The sequence below is a fragment of the Vulpes vulpes genome, chromosome 7 (genome assembly GCF_048418805.1).
Source record: "Vulpes vulpes isolate BD-2025 chromosome 7, VulVul3, whole genome shotgun sequence".
Lineage (NCBI taxonomy): Eukaryota > Metazoa > Chordata > Mammalia > Carnivora > Canidae > Vulpes > Vulpes vulpes.
The window spans coordinates 44,847,603-44,865,665 of record NC_132786.1 but is presented as its reverse complement, the minus strand read 5'-3'; the positions used below and the strand labels follow the sequence as shown (position 1 = coordinate 44,865,665).

Genomic DNA, 18,063 nt, shown 5'->3' with positions numbered 1-18,063 from the left:
AGGAAGATAAAATACATTTTTTGAAAGTAAAATAGAAAAAAATATGGGATTACTTTTTCGATGTTGAATTCAATCCTGCAGGAGTAGATGCTTGTTCAGGATCCTGATTAACAAGGCAAGTTGGAAAGGAGCAGCCATCACCTAGACTATAATTAAAATGAAAACTTGTAATTGAGCAGTAAACAAGACAACATAAGTGAAGCTTTGATGTTTGCAAACAGAACACAGTTATATTATGGACAAAACATGTGTACCAGACATTGGCTTCCATACAGAACGTTTAAGGAGATGAGTTAACTGACTACCACATTCATATAACAGTGAATCATAAAACAATTCTTAAAAAAAAACAGGAACTTGTATGCAGGAGGATAGTTCTTCTGGTGGATTACTTTCATTAGTTTAAAACTTGAATATTTTCACAACAAAGTACCTTGAAAAAATGGGTAGCAACCAGTACTTCTTTTCATCACCAAAAACTTGTCGCATGTTTTTACTGAAACCCAAGCTGAATCCATTCTTATCTGTTCCATGTCGAAATACGGGACTTCTAAATGCCTCTACAAAACACGGTAGAGCAACTATGTGAGTTTAGAACATATCTAGTAATCCCCGTAGTTATAAATTATTGCACTGAATGAGAGAACTCTAAAAATTGATGGCTAGCTTCCTGTGAGTACTTATGTCCCTATCAATAGCTCTGCAACACGGATTGTCTACTCTGTTTTAAAATAATAAGATATGATTACATGTATTTTAATATTTAAAGACCCTTTTACTCTTATAGCAGCACATGTGCATTGCAAAACATTAGAAAACACAACTGAGCAAATAAACTAAAACTTTACATCTTCTGGGTCTTTATTAAATAGATGTGAGGATGGATAGATGGATGGATATAGATCTACACAAACCTATAGTTTTTTTAACCAATGAGACTGTACTTTACATACACTCTACAAATTCCCTTTTTTCCAGTCAATAAATTCCATTTTCCAATTTGATTTAAATTTCTCGCTAGTCAAAAATTTACTTTAAAGCTGGCTTATCTGAAGCAGGATCCAGTGCAAATGCAAACACTGTGCCTGGTTGTACATACTCTGCCTAATGAAGCTGGGCTTCAGAGAGGCCGTGGGACGTGTCCAAAATCACACAGCAAATAAATGACAGAAGTGGAACCTGAACAAGGTAATGAATGTCCCTTCTATTATGATACAAATTCTTCTTAAATAATGCTGATAGGCAAAATCTGAACTTTTATTTTTGGAACACGAACAAACAGAAGTTTGTTTACTTCTGAACAAACAGAAGTATAATGATTTTTTTGTCCATCATTTAAAAAAAGAAAATACTAAGAGAATCATGGTACTATGAAAAATGTGGCAATTTGGAAGACCTTTAGCATTTGTCACCCTGGGTTATATATAGCTTTTAATAAAATATTTTCATAATTTTAGGACTATATTGCCTAGAGGAAGTTCTTTCAGTGTTATAAGTTAAATCTAGAAGTTCCTAAACTTCTAGAAATAATTTATTTTCTGCTGAATTATAATTTATCATGAATTATAATTTAATTATCTAACATATAATTTGAAATAAGATAACTGTTTAGAAATTATTATATCAATATAATATTTGAATATTTGAACAATATTGAGCTGACTACATTATTTGAAAGTAAAATAGAAAAAATATGGGATTATTTTTTGCTGAACAATATTTGCTGTAAGATTTCATCTGAAAATTAAAAATTAACATGTGCTGACTATATACTATAATTAAATCTTCACTACTCTAATCATGGTGTCTCTCAGCTCAAAGTGTTCTTTGAGAGACCATAAGGATTTATAAGTCCTCACTGCATTCCAAACTCCTAATCTTAGCCTAGAAGATACTACTCAGCTTAGTCCCTACTTCTCAAACCTCATAATATATTTTTTGTTCTTTAGCTTTCAATGCTCTAGCCATGTAGATAGTTTCACAATCATTTTTAGCTTTTTCTTTTTTTAACTAGTGAAGTTCACAGAATATAAAATTAACCATTTTAAAGTGAACAAATCAGTGGCATTCAGTATATTCACAATTCTGTGTAATTAATGACCAGGTTCCAAAATATTTTCATCATCCCAAAAGAAACTCCATATCTATCAAGGAGTCTTTCCCTAGGCCCCCTTCTTCTCATCCTCTGAAAACCACCAATATGCTTTTTTTTTCTAAGGATTTACCTAATCTGGATAGTTCACATAAATGAAATGTAATATTAATCTTTTGAGATCAGCTTATTTACTTAGCATATTTTTGATGTTCATGCATGTGGTAGTATCTCATTTCTTCTTATGGCTGAGTAATATTCGATTGTCTAGAAAATATTCATCTGTCATGGACGTTTGGATTCTTTCCATCTTCGGGCTATTGTGAAGAGTGCTGCTATGAACACTGACATAAAAGTATCTTTTAAATTCTCTGCTTTCATTTGGGGTATATATCAAGGAATGCAATTGCTGGGTCATGTAATTTCATGTTTAGCTTTTTGGTGAGCTGCAACTGTTTTTTACGTAAGTGGATCCACCATTTTATATTCATACCAGAAAAGTATGAAGGTTCTGATTTCTTCACATCCTCAGCTACGCTTGCTTTCTAGTTTGTTGATTTGGGTGTGCACTGGTATCTATGGTTTTGATTTACACTATCCTAATGATTAGCAATGTTTTTTATATGGTTTTTGGCCATCTATATATTTTCATTAGAGAAATGGCTATTTAAATGTTTGTTCATTGGCACCTGGGTGGCTCAGTCAGCTGAGTGCCTGACTCTTGGTTTCGGCTCAGGCCATGATCTCAGGGTCATGAGATCCAGCCCTAGGTTGGGCTTTGCACTCAAGCAGGGAGTCTGCTTGAGATTCTCTCTCCCTCTCCCTCTGTCAGTCTCCTACTCTCTTTCAAAAAATATATCTTTAAAATAAATAATTAAATGTCTATTCCAATTCTTTGCCAATTTTTGAACTGAGCTGTTCATCTTTTTTGGTTGTTGTATGATTTCTTTTTATAATCTGAATACTAAGTCCTTATCAGATAAATGAGTTGTAAATATTATTCTTTCTGCTTTTTTGACAATGTCCTTTGATGCACACATTTTTACAATTTTGGTAGAGTCCAATTAATCTATTTTTTCTTTTGTTACTAATGCTTTTGATATTATATCTACGAATTCTTTGCCATATTAAGCTCCTTAAGGCTTATCTCTATGTTTTCTTTAAGAGTTTTATAGTTTTAGCACCATTTGTTAAAGACACTATTAAGTTCTCCACTGAATGGTCTTTGTACTCTTGTGGAAAATCATCTGGCCAAAAGAATATGGCTTTATTTCTGGATTCCTCATTCTATCATTCTATTTCATTGGTCTATATCTCTATCTTTGTGCCAGTACCACACTGTTTTGATCATTGTAGCTCTGTAGTAAGTTTTGAAATCAGGAAGAACTTTGTTTTATTTTTTGCTGGGTCCTGTTTTGGCTATTTGGGGTATCTTGCAATTTCACATGAATCTGAGGATCAATTTTGCCATTTCTGGAAGAAACACTATTGAAATTGTAATTGGTATCACATTAAATCTGTACATCACTTTGGGTCATATTGCCATCTTAACATATTATCTTCAATATATGAACATGGGAAGTCTTACCATTGCCTAGATCTTTAATTTCTTTCAGCCAAGCTTTGTAGCTTTCAGTGTACTATTGTTGCACCTCTTGGTTGAATTTATTCCAAGGCATTTTACCATGTTAGATGCGTTTGTAAATGGAATTGTTTCTTTAATTTCCTTTTGGATGGTTCATTGCTAGTGTACAGAAATACAACTGATTTTTTTGCATATTGATCTTATGTCATGCAACTTGTTGATTTTGTTCATTAGCTCTAATAGGTTTTAATGTTGATTCTTTAAGGTTATTTATATAGAAGACCATGTCATCTGCAAAGAGAGATAGTTTTACTTCTTCCTTTCCAATCTGAATGACTTTATTTACTTTTCTTGACTAATTTTTCAGGCTAGATTTTCTAGTACAGTGTTAAACAGCACTAGTGAAAAGTGGCAGTCCTTGTTTTGTTGCTGGTCCTAGGGTGAAGATTTTTGTTTTTCACCATTGAATATGATACTATTTATAGATATCTCATAAATGCCCTTTATCATTTAAGGCTTAAGGAAGCTCCTTGTGTTGAGGAAATTCCCCTGTGTTCCTAGTTTGTTAAGTGTTTTTATCTTGAAAGGGTGTTGGATTTTGTCAAATACTTTCTCTACATCAGTTGAGTTGATCATGTGGGGTTTTTTTCCTTTCATTCTATAAATGTGGTGTATTACCCTTGACTGATTTTTGTATATTGAAACACTCTTGCATTCCTGGGATAAATCCTAATTGGTCATGGTATTACCTTCTTATTAAGCTGCTAGATTTGGTTTACTAGTATTTTATTGAGGATTTTTGTATATACTCATAGGGGATACTGGCCTACAGTTGTCTTGGATGTCTTTATTTGGCTTTGGCATTAGAGCAATGGTAGCCTCATAGAATGAGTTACAAAGTGTTATCCTCTCTTCTAAGTTCTGGCAGAGTTTGAGAAAATTTTATGCTAATTTTTTTTTTTTTTTTTTAATGTTTAGTAGATTTTCCAGTGAAGCCATCTGGTCCTGGGCTTTTCTTCGTTGGGAGGTTTTTGATTACTGATTCAACCTCCTTCCTTGTTACAGGTCTGTTCAGTTGTGGTGTTTTGTTTTGTTTTTAAAGATTTATTTATTTATGTTAAGAGAGAGAGCAGGGGGAGCAGCAGAGTGAGAAGGAGACAAGCAAGCTTCCCACTAAGCAGGGTGCCTGACTCCAGGTTCAATATCAGGACTCTGAGATCATGACCTCAGACAAAATCAAGAGTCATTTAACTGACTGAGCCACCCAGGCACCCTGGTCTGTTCAGGTTTTATATTCTTTAGATTAGTAGTTTGTGTGTTTCTAGGAATCTGTCCATTTCATCTATGTCGCCTAAGTTTTTGTTGTTCCAGGCATTCACTTATAATTCTTTTTATTTCTGTAAATTCAGTAGTAATGAATCTACTACTTTCATTATTGATTTTCATTGAGTCTTCTCTATTTTTTCTTTCTAGCTAATGACTTGCAAAATTTGTTAGTATTTTCAAAGAATGAATGGTTGATTTCATTGAACTTCTATTTTTAATTTTTTAACTTATTTCTTTTTAAAGATTTATTTATCTATTTTTGAGTGTGAGGGAAGGGACACAGAGAGAGGGAGACAGAGTCCCAAGCAGACTCTCCACTGAGTGGAGTCCAACATGGGGCTCCATTCCACGACCCTTGAGATCATGACCTGAACCGAAGCCAAGTGTTAGACACTTAACCCACTGAGTCATCCAGGCACCCCATCAACTTCTATTTTTTAAATTCTCTATTTCTGTTCTCTTCTTTTTACCATTTGCTAGCTTTGAGTTTACTTTGCTATTATTTTTGTACTTCCTTAAGATATAAGGTAATTGATTTGACCTATTTCTTCCTTCTTAATGAAATAATTTATAGCTAAGTATACATTTCCCATTAAGCACTGTTTTAGTGCACTGCAGCTCTGTGGGGCTTTTGAACATACTGTTTTCTCTAAGATGTTAATGGTTTTTACCATGACTGACTTCTTAAGTTAAATACTCATTGTTTTGGTGAGCTCTGTCCTGTCCATTCTACCTAAATAGGTTCTCATCCACAGTTCTTGAGGCCTGATTCACACTTCAGCATCCTATTTGTTTCCTATATAGCACTTTGCATTTTGCAATTACTTTTATGTTTGGTTATTGATTTTCTGTGCCCCTTACTAGACTACTTAGCCCTTGTTCACCACCATATATACACAATGCTTTACACACAATGGACAGTCAATAAATATACAGCACGAGTGCATTTGTAGGTGTCTCAGTCGCCATCCCACAAAACAGTGTGTGAAATAAAAATGATTTTTGCCACATCAGGATGGGTTGGCATTTAATCATATGGCAACTTTCGATGAGTATCTATTTATGTCTTTAAAGTTCTGTTAACTACAATAATTGAATACTCACCTAATGTAGATTTATTTTTGCTGACTAGCCAACAATGATAGCCAAACAGAGAAGACAAGCTGACAGAAAACATAGCTGCAGCAAAGAATAAAAACATAATATGGAACTTGGCTTGAGTATCAGGTAGGCCATTCTATAAAGAAAGGAAGAAAATAAAATGTTTTGTCAAAGGGATAAGTATTCCCCTACTTCTGTAGTAAGATTTTTTTTTTTTTTTTTGCTCTACTTTTTAAAAATGTAGATATGGAGAAAGATACATGGCTTTACATTAAAACTTTGAGGAAAAAATAATGTCATAAGATAAAAAATGTTTACTATTAATGAATACAGATTTTAAAAGTATTAAAATTTGGGATATTTATTTTGTTTTTCATAACTGAATCATAGAAAAATGATAGTATATGGGTAAACTGTAACACTAGGAAGATAAAAAGAACTACAAAATATAGTTTTTAATTTACTTCCTGAAAATGTTCTGTTAACATACTACAGCTTTACAAATGGTTAGTTTTATTATAATGCCTGTAAATGAAGGTTAATTGGCACAAATACTATACTTATTGATGTTTTACATTACTACAAAGCAACAGCATCAACTACAAAAACACATACAACAACACATCCACAATAATGCTTTGAGCTATTTTAAATAATAGCATCACAGAAAAGATCGACACTAGTGCATAACACCAGTCTGAAACAAACCTTTACAATATCCAGGTAATAAAACAGGCCCTCTCAAAGCAAAATTAGCTTGTCTCTTACTATACGTACTGTCCAAGGAGACCTGAACCCAGTCTAGAATAGTGGGCTTGGTCTATGAACACTTGGTGAAGCATCAGAGCTGCTAGGAGGTGTCCCCTTCTGAGAGAAGGTTATACTATTCCGATATCCTATATTGACACAGGTTCACCAGGTCTCACTCCTAGCTTTTGACAGCAGAATCCTCACAGTGAAAACTGGTCATTCCTTTAGATATATATTTATGGTTTGGAACTAAAACCATCCAGAGGATTGAGAAGCAGTGAGGTAATATTCTTTCAGACACTGATTAGGGATCATTCTTCATGCTAGACATAAAAGTATTCTTGAATGCTAGGAGCCTGTCCATATACCTGTATATTCCTAGTGGTTGGCAATGAAACTGGCACACAGAGGCATTCAGTAAGTCTTTACTATTCAGTGTGGTTCAAATCTGACCTAAATTATCTAGGAATTTAGAGAGTCTTACCATCATAAAGGATAATTTAATGAAAATAAAGCAATCCTGGCCTGGGATAACTGGTTTTTTTTACTATTGTTTGGGGTCAATAAGGAGTATCTATGGATATTTATAATACTTGGATATTTATAATACTATAATTTTGTTTTGCATACATTTAAAATATATAGCACAGAAAAACAAATGAACTACTTAAAGCCTAATCAATCAATACCTAATAAAAACTCAGGATATTATAAAGACATAATAGTTTTAAAAAATAGTCTTTATACACATAAAGAAAATACTTCAATTTTTAAATACTGAAAAAAAAACTCCTAATAAAGTCAATTCTCATTATTCGTAATGGTTATGTTCTATAAAGGTGTCATGAACACTGAATGTGTAAATATGGAACCACTGCCACATGAAATTTACAGGGTTAGGTTCTTAGGAGCTTTTGGTCACAATATTCTCATCAACTGATCAATACAACCTTGTTTTATATGTGTTTCTGCTTAAAAACACCATACTGACATTTAATATATATAGTTGATTCATTACTTATAGCCAACAGCAGTGTAACTCACATCTATAGGAAGCTTCTCCAACACATGTATTTTCACCATAAGGTATATTAGTCTTCTTTTGCTTAGAAACACGAGAAGCACTTCAGCATCATGCATGAAGACCATTTTAAATAGCAAAATCACCAACAAAAAGTACAAAAATGCAAAAAAAATGTGACACTAAACAGACTGAAAAGCATACTTGTTTATAGTAGGAGAGAACAAGAAGAAGAAAAAAGAAGGCAGTATGCTGCCTTGTTTGATCTTAACTGGGAATGTGCACATGGGGTGAGTCAAATTTTTCCCACGCTGTGCATGTCTGCAAATGACCACAAAAGCTCTGTGAGCACTGAGTTGGGGATTATAAATAAATTTTAGCAAGCAAGAGAATTCACAAATACAGAATCTGTGAACAATGAGGACTGACTATATATAAATGATTGACTATATATAAATAAATCTGTGAACAATGAGGATTGACTATATATATATATATATTGATTGCATATAAATTTTGCAGACCCTAGTCTATAAAATTAGTGTCTGAAATAACTCAATTACTGAAAATCAATTATATATTTTGTGTACCAGAAAAAATCACCAAGGTATTGACTTACTGTCCAAAATTTGATAAAATACTGTAAATCTGTAGCAGCAATAAAAAGGCAGTACAGCAGAGAATAAGCCAAGAAAAGGAGGAAAAATTTGTAATTTGAAAATCCAACACAATTGTTCACCCTGTTAACAAAACAAAAACAACATTTTCAGTGAGTGGTACACTTTTAAACTAGGTCTACATATGCACACCTTTAACACAGAATTTGGTTTCCTATCATTTAAAATTTATTGGCATTTCTTTAAGTATGACTCATAAGATTTCTTTACACATACAAATATTGAAGAAGTCCATTTCACTAAAAAGGAATTTGTATTTATACTTTTAAATTTGATATGTGGTATTGCTTTAATCAATCATGAACCATGTAACTATGTTTCATGTCCAATTTTGTAAATAAACACATCCCTAAAAACAAAGAGCCAGTGAGAAACCCAATGAAGTCAGGCAGATAAGAGGTATCTACTAAACTCTTTCTCTTTGGATTTGATTTCTAACTATGATTAACTTAAATCTTTCAGGTATTCCCATATTAGATGAAATATCTGCAAACTACTCACATGCCATCAGCATACCAGTGAAACAACCAGATTATCCAGAGGACGTTTAAGAAAAGAAATAGGATTGAGAGTCAGACAGCCAGGGTCAGAAAGTACATCTGACACTCAATAATTATGTGGTTTTGACCAAGTTAAATAGTCCACAGGAATTTCATTTTCCCTATCTGTCAGATAAACGTTCCAGAGAGCTGGCTCTATAACCTTTGATTCTAAAATGGAGATTGGTAATTCTCAGTTTGAGTATTTTGGAGAGAGGAGAAGAATTCAAACTATTATGTCAATTAAGTATAAATACAAATACAAGTAATACTTTATAGTCACACTTTTCCATCAAAATTTTTTTTAATTTTCCTTTTTACGAAGACAAGGGAATTTCAGGATGATCATGTAAACATGATACAACACTTAAGTGGCCAGTATCTTCACTGATCAAGGTCATTTTGTTAATTGGTCTAAATAAACCTATCGCATAGAATATACACAGATTGTTTCCTCTCCTCAAATGTCTATCTTACTCTAATGTTTCCAAGCTGATCTCATTCTCTACTGACTTTGCTAACAAACGGAGACATTTTTCTTTTAATATTTTTAAAGCGAGGGGCACCTGGGTGGCTCAGTTATTGAGCATCTGCCTTCAGCTCAGGGCATGATCCTGCGATCAAGTCCCACATCAGACTCCCCGCATGGAGGCTGCTTCTCCTCCCCCCTTCCTATGTCTCTGCCTCTGTGTCTCTCGTGAATAAATAAAATCATTTTAAAAAATGATTTTTACAGTGAAACAACGTACACGTGAAAAATGTTCACTCAACTGTGCAAGACCAATAAGCTCTAGAAGTCTGCTGTACTACACTGTGCCTATGGTTAACAATACCATACTGTGCACTTAAAAATTTGTTAAGAGTAGGTGTCATGTAAGTGTTCCTACGATAAAAAAATTTTTTAATTAAAAAAAAAATAAAAAGGTAAATGTTTTCCTGGCTTATGAGTAAACTGAAAATTTGGGGATGGGGGAAGAAAAGTGTTGATATCACCTATCTCAAGAAACAAAGTGAAGGGAACAACACTGGATTTAGTAACTTTGGAACATAAGGGTTTTGTATATGGCAAATAAGTTCATAAAGAAGGCAAAAATTATAGGTGCACATTGTATAAAAACAGCTATGGTTCTAGTGTGAGTGCAGACCAATTACTAAGATTGCCTTCTATGACAACTGAATGAAGTAATGGCAAGGAATAATACTGCAGAGTTCCAAACAAGCCTAGTCTAATTGCATTCTATCTCCAAAGGATATAGGATATTCCCTTGGCTTCCCTGTGTTGGTTTCCAGAGGAGAGAATGCATAGACAGAAGCTGGGGAGCCATAATACTTTGGAAGAGGGGGTGAAGACAATGACTCTCTTGTGGACTAAGGGAAAATACAAAGGGATAAGAAAGATTGTTTCTTTCCCTATGGAAATGTAAGAAGCAGCTTTTGTATTAAATAATACAAGCATGGCGTAATGTGCCTTATCTGCCACTTAGGAAACAGAAGAGAAAGTCAGTAAATAAAAACCAAGTATCTTAGACTTTGATAAGTACTTTACACTGAGGAAATACAGTAATAAAACATCTCTTCATAAGACACAGTGAAATGTTTTAACACCCTACTGCTTTGTAGACTCAATTTGAAAAGGAAGAGATGTATCCTGAGTCTGAATGATTTTATATGGAGAAACAAAACATGCCCAAGGCAAATATCCCTTATATACTGTTTAAAATTCAGTGCAAATAGCTTTTGGCCCTAGAATCAGGGCAATTGCTTTCTGATTCTAAATGAAGAAAAGAACATAATATATAGGCGGGGGGGGGGGGGGGGGGGGGGCGGGGAAGGAAAGAATGTGGCCTTTTGGAGTCCAAAAAATTTGTCATGTGACCTTAAATCCACTCTTTAACTTTTCTGAGCTCTACTTCCCCCTCCTCTTTAAAATTGGACAAAGCAGGGATGCCTGGGTGGCTCAGCATTGAGCATCTGCCTTTGGCTCAGGTCATGATCCCGGGGTCCTGGGATCGAGTCCTGCACTGGGCTCCCCACAGGGAGCCTGCCTATGTATCTGCCTCTCTCCCTGTGTCTCTCATGAGTAAATAAATAAAAGAACAAATAATTTCTATAATTTCTAGAAAATTATACAGTACTTACAACACTAAGTTGTAAGTACTACAGATTTCACATATATATCTATATATAATCTCTAACACATTATAGGCACTCAATAAATTAAAGCTAAAATTACTGAATTTAATTAGTGTTACCTTATCTTTGGCAAGCATGTCAAAACATTATTAATATAATTAATGAATGAACGAAAATTTTATGTTAAAAGAAAAAAGCTCTTCGGTGGGAGACTCAATAAAGTAAATACTACAGGATTTCTATTTTAGTTCAAACACAAGTGTGAGGTTGATCCCCTGACCATCGTAACTACCCACAGCAGATACGCTGAAGCTGCTGACCACAAAGCAGCACGGTTTTCTGGTTTTTCAAATGCTCAAAGTTGACAGATACTGAACTTTAAAATTATATGTAAGACCTGCAAAATAAGGTTGCCCTAGAGATTGGGAACATCCTGAAGATCTTTTAATAAATGACTGTTATATTGACATAATAGCTATAAAAAAGATTATTTATATACGGATAAGAAAAAATTTTACAGGATATATTAAGTGAAGAGGGGAAAGAGGCACAGACTCAATCCACAGTGGAACTACTCGCATTAGAAAATGTATAAAATATTTTTGTGTGTGTATAAAAAAAATGTAGAACACACACACATTTATATCTGAAAAGTACACATGACATTTAATGATATGTTCCCTGTGAAGAGGAGAGGCAGCGGGGGAGAGAGAACCAAGAAGATCACTTTTTTTATTTTTGAAATTTTTTTTATTTTTTAAGATTTATCTATTTTAGGGAGAGAATATTAGGGGCAGAAGGAGAAAGAAAGAGCATTCTTAAGCAGACTAGCAGGGAGCCCAATGCCGGGATCAATCTCATGACCCTGAGATCATGAACTGAGCCAAAATCAAGAGTCAGCCCCTTCACCGACTGAGCCACACAGGGGCCCCACTTATTTTATTTTTGAATTGAGAAACAAGAGTACGTATTATCTATAAATTTTTTTAAGTTAACATTGTAACTTGAAATTTCAAATATATAAATAAAATGTCTGCTTCATTCAGCTGGCACCAAGAGAACACAAGGCCCTTGGCACAAAACCCTTCCTAAATCCACCTGGCTACTGCTGGCAGCAAGGGCGTGCCCAGAGCTGAGGCACTGGCTGTGACGGTGGCCGTGGCAGGGGATGCCACAGTGCAAAGAAGCAAGGACACAGAAGCTGAAAGGCACTGCAGTCAGCTCATCCAACTTCCATGCTGCCATGCAGAGTGAGCATGCTAACAGGGAGTACATGGGTATGTAATCTGCACCTATTTTTAAAACCTCTATAGCCTTATATCTGTTCCTCTTCACTTATTTAACAGGATCTGTCAAAATTTGAAAGACTGTCAAATTATGTCAAAAGTCTCTTATAATGGCAAATTAATAGCAGGTTTAGAAAAATTGCTATCATAGTAAATTGTTATTTCCTATTTATGTGCTTTAGTGAGGACAACAAGGGCATGTCACACTTTACAGGCTGTTTACTGGTTGTTTCCACTTCTCCATTCCTTATCATCACAATCTCATACTACTGTTAAGTCAGAAAAATCAAGGTCAGTTCTATGTCCCTGATTTCTTTCCCACTCTACTAAATTATACCGAGAATACACAGCTATTTGGAAAAGAAGAGTGTCTTTGTATGCGTTCCCCCACCACCACCCCAAGAGCAGACCCTGAGACAAGAACTTGGATACAGTTTATTTGAAACAAGAAGGACAGAAAAGCACATAAAGCATGTCTTGTTGGCCAGGCACCTGCCAGTTGGGGGTGGACTCTGGAAGCATTAATGCCCTGGCATGTCTGGACTGCTTGGCTGATCAGCTGACCCAGCCTCCTCGGCGGAAGAGAGCACCCTTGGGCAGAGAAGAAAAGAAAACAGTAGTGCCTAAGGCAGGAACTGCCAAGGGCATGCCAACTGTCTGCAGCAGGTGCAACGAAGGCACAGGTGGATCGTGCACCTATGGGTGAGGCCCGGACACATGAGCTACTGGGAGGACCAAGAGAGGAATGTAGGGAGGATTAAGAAAACTTATAGGGACGCCTGGGTGGCTCAGTGGTTGAGAGTCTGATTCAGCTCAGAGTGTGATCCTGGGGTCCTGGGATCAAGTTCCGCATCCAGCTCCCCACAGGGTGCCTGTTTCCCCTCTGCCTATATCTCTGCCTCTCTCTGTGTGTCTCTCATGTACGTATAAATAAAGTATTTTTTAAAAAGAGAGAAAACTTATAAGATGTTGGGGAAAAAATCACTTGCTGAGAAAGAACAGAATGAATGAAAGAACAAGGAAAGCAAAAGAATGACTACAAATGAATATTAATAGCAAGCGAGGCTATTCATTGAGAACATTACTCTCATAGGAGTTAACTGGCCTTAACATCTGAAAGAAGAAAATCTAGCTGGAGAAAAGCAAGAGGTCTCTAGAGAGAGAAAATATTGTAAAGCTGACACTCCTCTATTATTTCCTGCTAAGATAATTATTCCCTATATGTTTCCACTTACACCTAGCACAAATTTGAAAGCATGTCTACCATTTTCTAGGGTCACTGGAAAGAAGGCACGCCTTTGTAGAATAATCATGCCCTATGTCCAAATCCAACCTAGCTGGTACCCTGAGTATAGTTGTCACCAATAGGTGCACACTGAGAAGAAAAATCAGAGGGAGAGGTAGAAAAATCAATCTTCATTAATTAGAGCTTTCAACTCATCCTCTGTTAAAGTGCCTGATCTAAAATTATTTTTTTAAGTGTTAATAAATTTCAAGTGGAAACCTTGTTTAAACACGTGTATTTATGTATTTGCGATTCTCCTCAATGTCAAGTTTTATTTAAAATAAATTGTCAAAGCTTGAGATGAATTAATTCATTACTCAAAACTTCCAGTGAGGTATTGTGTATAATTTATGAGAATACATTTTGGTGTAGTTTCTGGGAAGGGTTTCAGAATCATTCTGTTTATGCATGTGCAGACAAAACCATTTGTTCTAAGCAAATATGACAAATTAACTTTTATGATGTTAACCTACTGGCTTTAGGGCAGCCCAGGTGGCTCAGCGGTTTAGCGCTGCCTTCAGCCCAGGGTGTGATCCTGGAGACCCGGGATCGAGTCCCACGTAAGGCTCCCTGCATGGAGCCTGCTTCTCCCTCTGCCTGTGTCTGTGTCTCTTTCTGTGTCTCTCGTGAATAAATAAATAAAAAAAAAAAAAAAAAAAAAAAACCTACTGGCTTTAAAGTTATTCCTTGGAAATTCTCCCGAGTAAAACCTCTTTTGAGCTAATTCAACAAATACTAGAAACTAAATCTCAAAGTACCTCCTGGTTCAGCTAAGGCAAGATTTCACTTATAAAAAGATTTAAACAGATAAAGGATTCAATTTATTAAGTTCTAAGGGACAGAAAGGTGTTTAAATATAGAGCCATACTCACCATGGGCAATGATGATCCATCTTCAAAATACATCTAAAAGAATAATAAACACACACACAAAAAAAATTTAACACCTCATAAAATTTTAATCTCATTAAGTATAAAAAGGAAATATAAAAGTTATTTAGAAAGTTGTGGCAAGTAAAATATTGCAAACCTACTTATCTAAAAATTCAATAAATAAAAGTCCTCATCTTAAATACATTATAACCAATCCTAGTTATGATATATAATTATAGAACTCTCAAAATATACAAACTTTAAAATACAAATCAAAAACCCATTCCCTAAAAACAATCCAATATGTTAAATACAATTACCTTATGCTAAAAAAAAGTGCAAAATTGTCAACAGATTTACAGAAAGTCTGGATAAAAGTTTACCCTTTAGTATCAATCTTTAAGCTAAGTAACACTGTCCTTGTGGTGTATTCAGTATCTAACAATATCTGATTGTTGTGAAGTCAAATGAGCTAACTTTATAAAGGTGAAAAAAGAGTCACAGAAGTCTTTACTAAATAGAACTAGCCAAGTCTGAGTTACCAAAACTCATGTACTTCATTCACATCAGCGTGAATCTGGGGGAAAAGGGACAATTAGGTGATTATCGTCCTAAGCCACACTCATATTAATACAAGGGGCTGTCCGGTTCTATGTCCTAAATAAAGGTCTCAGAAGCACAACTAAGAAGAAAAGGAAATAATCTGGAAAACAGTGAGGAAAGAAACATTATTAATTAAAAAGACCACCAGCATGTACACATTTTAGAAGTAAAAGGTTTTCTTACTTATCACAGACGGAACAATGATGGCAGCGGTCTGGTTTTATGAGTTGGCATCTGTCACAATATCGGATTGCTAGGGACAAAAAGCTCCACTTAGTCTTAGATTAAACACTGAATTGAATATACAATTAAATGGCTTTTTCATCTATCCAAATTTAACTTCTAAAAAAGCAAAGTGAATTTGAATTTGGTAAAAATGAGATATTCTGCTGTGTAAATACAAAAATAGAATGGCTTGCCTACAGCCTTTCTTTCTTTTTTTCTTTCCTTCCTTCCTTTCTTTCTTTATAATCTCTACACCCAACATGGGGCTCAAACTCATGACCCTGAGATTAAGAGTCACTCTGCTCAACAGCCTGAGCCAGCCAAGTGCCTCCAGCCTTAGTTCTCTAGAGAGGTTTTTCAAGAATAGAGAATCTTTGGGAGGAATTTTTCTAACGCATTCCTAATTGTCAGTAATGGTGGAAGGCTCACAAAGAATGCAAATATGTCCATTTCTATCAAAGAAAACAAAATGTCTGCCTCAAGTAAATCAACTTCTTTCCAGTACCTTAACAGGATAAGTACCTGATGATACAAACACATTTTAGAAACACTATTAAATTCTATTAGTTGCTTAAATTGGGAAAGAGCTCACATGTTCTCTGTTGGGTGAGATACAAGGTTAGAAGTGAGTATTGGAAGAAGCATTTCCAATACACAATCTTAATTCTTGTAATGGTAATCCTGATCCTTTCTTCTCTAATACAGATAGCAAAGACAATTATGGATGACTAAATTGAAGATGCTATTTCAGTACACAGACATCTTACAAGATACAAGCAGTCTCCAAAATTATAGGAGAACAGTTATTAGGTGGGCCATGGGGTCAATAAAAATCAAAATAGTGAATTTAAAATTTGGAAAAAGTACTTGAAACAAATAATTACCACTGTTACATTAGCTAATATTACGATCTCTGAAAAAGGTAACAGTTGCTATAAACTAAGATTAGGATGAGTTTTTTCAGACAAGACCTATATGGAATTATTTTCAGTATTAAAATAAGTTTTCAATCATCTCCCTTTACAGCTCTCTTTTTCCCTGAACTACAGAGATTAACGGCATGACTGGCTCATTGCTGAATGAAGAGGTATCATAGCTACATTCCAGGGAAAGCTACATAGTATCACTGACTCATGCAGAGCATTACAGCATATTGTAAGCAGTATCATCCAGAAGAAATATAATGTGAGCCACATGGTACTTTTAGATTCTCTAGGAGTTATGTCAAAAGAAAGAAAAAGAAACAGGGAAATTAATTTTAAGATAATATAATATTTGACCTACTATGTAAAAAATGTTATTTCAACATAAAATTAATATACAAATATCAATCAAATATTTTACATTTTTTCATACTAAGTCTTTGAAAACTATTATATATATATTTTTACATTTATAGTTGCACTTTAAGCGGTGAGTTTGGTGAGCAATGCTAGATTTTCTCCAGATGGTGATTATTTCAACTTTAAAGTACACCGGGAAACAAAACAAAACAAAACAAAAGCCAAAACAAAACAAAACAAAAACCTCTCAAATAAAAGTGGGTAATAATTCTCAGGAAATCAAAACAATGTAGAAATAGGTTTTTTTTTATAGTCTTTCATAAACAGAAATTTACTCTCATTAAAAAAAAAAAAGAAAACAATCCCATTTACAACTGCATCAAAAATAATAAGATACCTAGGAATAAACCTAACCAAAGAGGTGAAAGACCTGTATTCTGAAAACTTTATATAAAACAATGCTGCAAAATATTGAAGATGACATGAAGAAATAAATAGATGCTCCATGCTCATGGATTAGAAGAATCCATGACACAGTTAAAATGTCCCTACTACCCAAAGCAATCTACACATTTGATGCAATCTCTATCAAAAAACCAACACAATTTTTCACAGAACTAGAACAAATAATCCTAAAATTTGTACGGAACAACAAAATATGTGAATAGCCAAAATATTCAAATAAACCCACAATTGTAACATCAATTAATCTATGACAAAGGAGACAAGAATATTCAACGAAGAAAAGATAGTCTCTTCAACAAATAGTATTGGGAAAACTGGACAGCAGCAGGCAAAAGAAAGAAACTGGACCACTTTCTCACACCATACACAAAAATAAACTCAAAATGGATTAAAGACCAAAATTATGAAGAAATTTACAGGAAGACAGGAAACCATAAAAATCCTGTTTTTTTTTTTTTAAAGATTTTATTTATTTCTTCATGAGAGACCCAGAGAGAGAGAGAGAGAGAGAGAGACAGAAACACAGGCAGAGGGAGAAGCAGGCTCCACGCAAGGAGCCCCATGTGGGACTCGATCCCAGTACTCCAGGATCATGCCCTGGGCTGAAGGCAGGCGCTAAACCGCTGAGCCACCCAAGTGTCTCACCATAAAAATCCTAGATGAAAGCACGGGCAGTAATTTCTCTGACATTGGCCATAGCAACTTTTTCTAGATACATCCCCTAAGGGCAAGTGAAAACAAAAGCAAAAATAAACTATTGGGATCACATCAAAATAAAAAGTTTCTGCCCAGTGAAGGAAACAAATCAACAAAACTAAAG

General features: G+C 34.8%; 1 protein-coding gene across 4 annotated transcripts in view; it reads right to left on the bottom strand.

The window, feature by feature from the left end:
- The window catches only part of ZDHHC2 (zDHHC palmitoyltransferase 2), a 64,738-nt gene that overhangs the window by 11,254 nt on the left and 35,421 nt on the right, over nucleotides 1-18,063 (bottom strand). For all 4 annotated transcript variants that reach the window (XM_072763626.1, XM_072763625.1, XM_072763624.1 and 1 more), the window contains 6 exons: nucleotides 15,454-15,523; nucleotides 14,668-14,700; nucleotides 8,495-8,615; nucleotides 6,108-6,240; nucleotides 434-560; nucleotides 54-146 (listed from right to left, as the gene is read on the bottom strand). In XM_072763626.1, coding sequence (XP_072619727.1) covers nucleotides 54-146; nucleotides 434-560; nucleotides 6,108-6,240; nucleotides 8,495-8,615; nucleotides 14,668-14,700; nucleotides 15,454-15,523 — 577 coding nt within the window. The remainder of the gene's footprint in view (nucleotides 1-53; nucleotides 147-433; nucleotides 561-6,107; nucleotides 6,241-8,494; nucleotides 8,616-14,667; nucleotides 14,701-15,453; nucleotides 15,524-18,063) is intronic.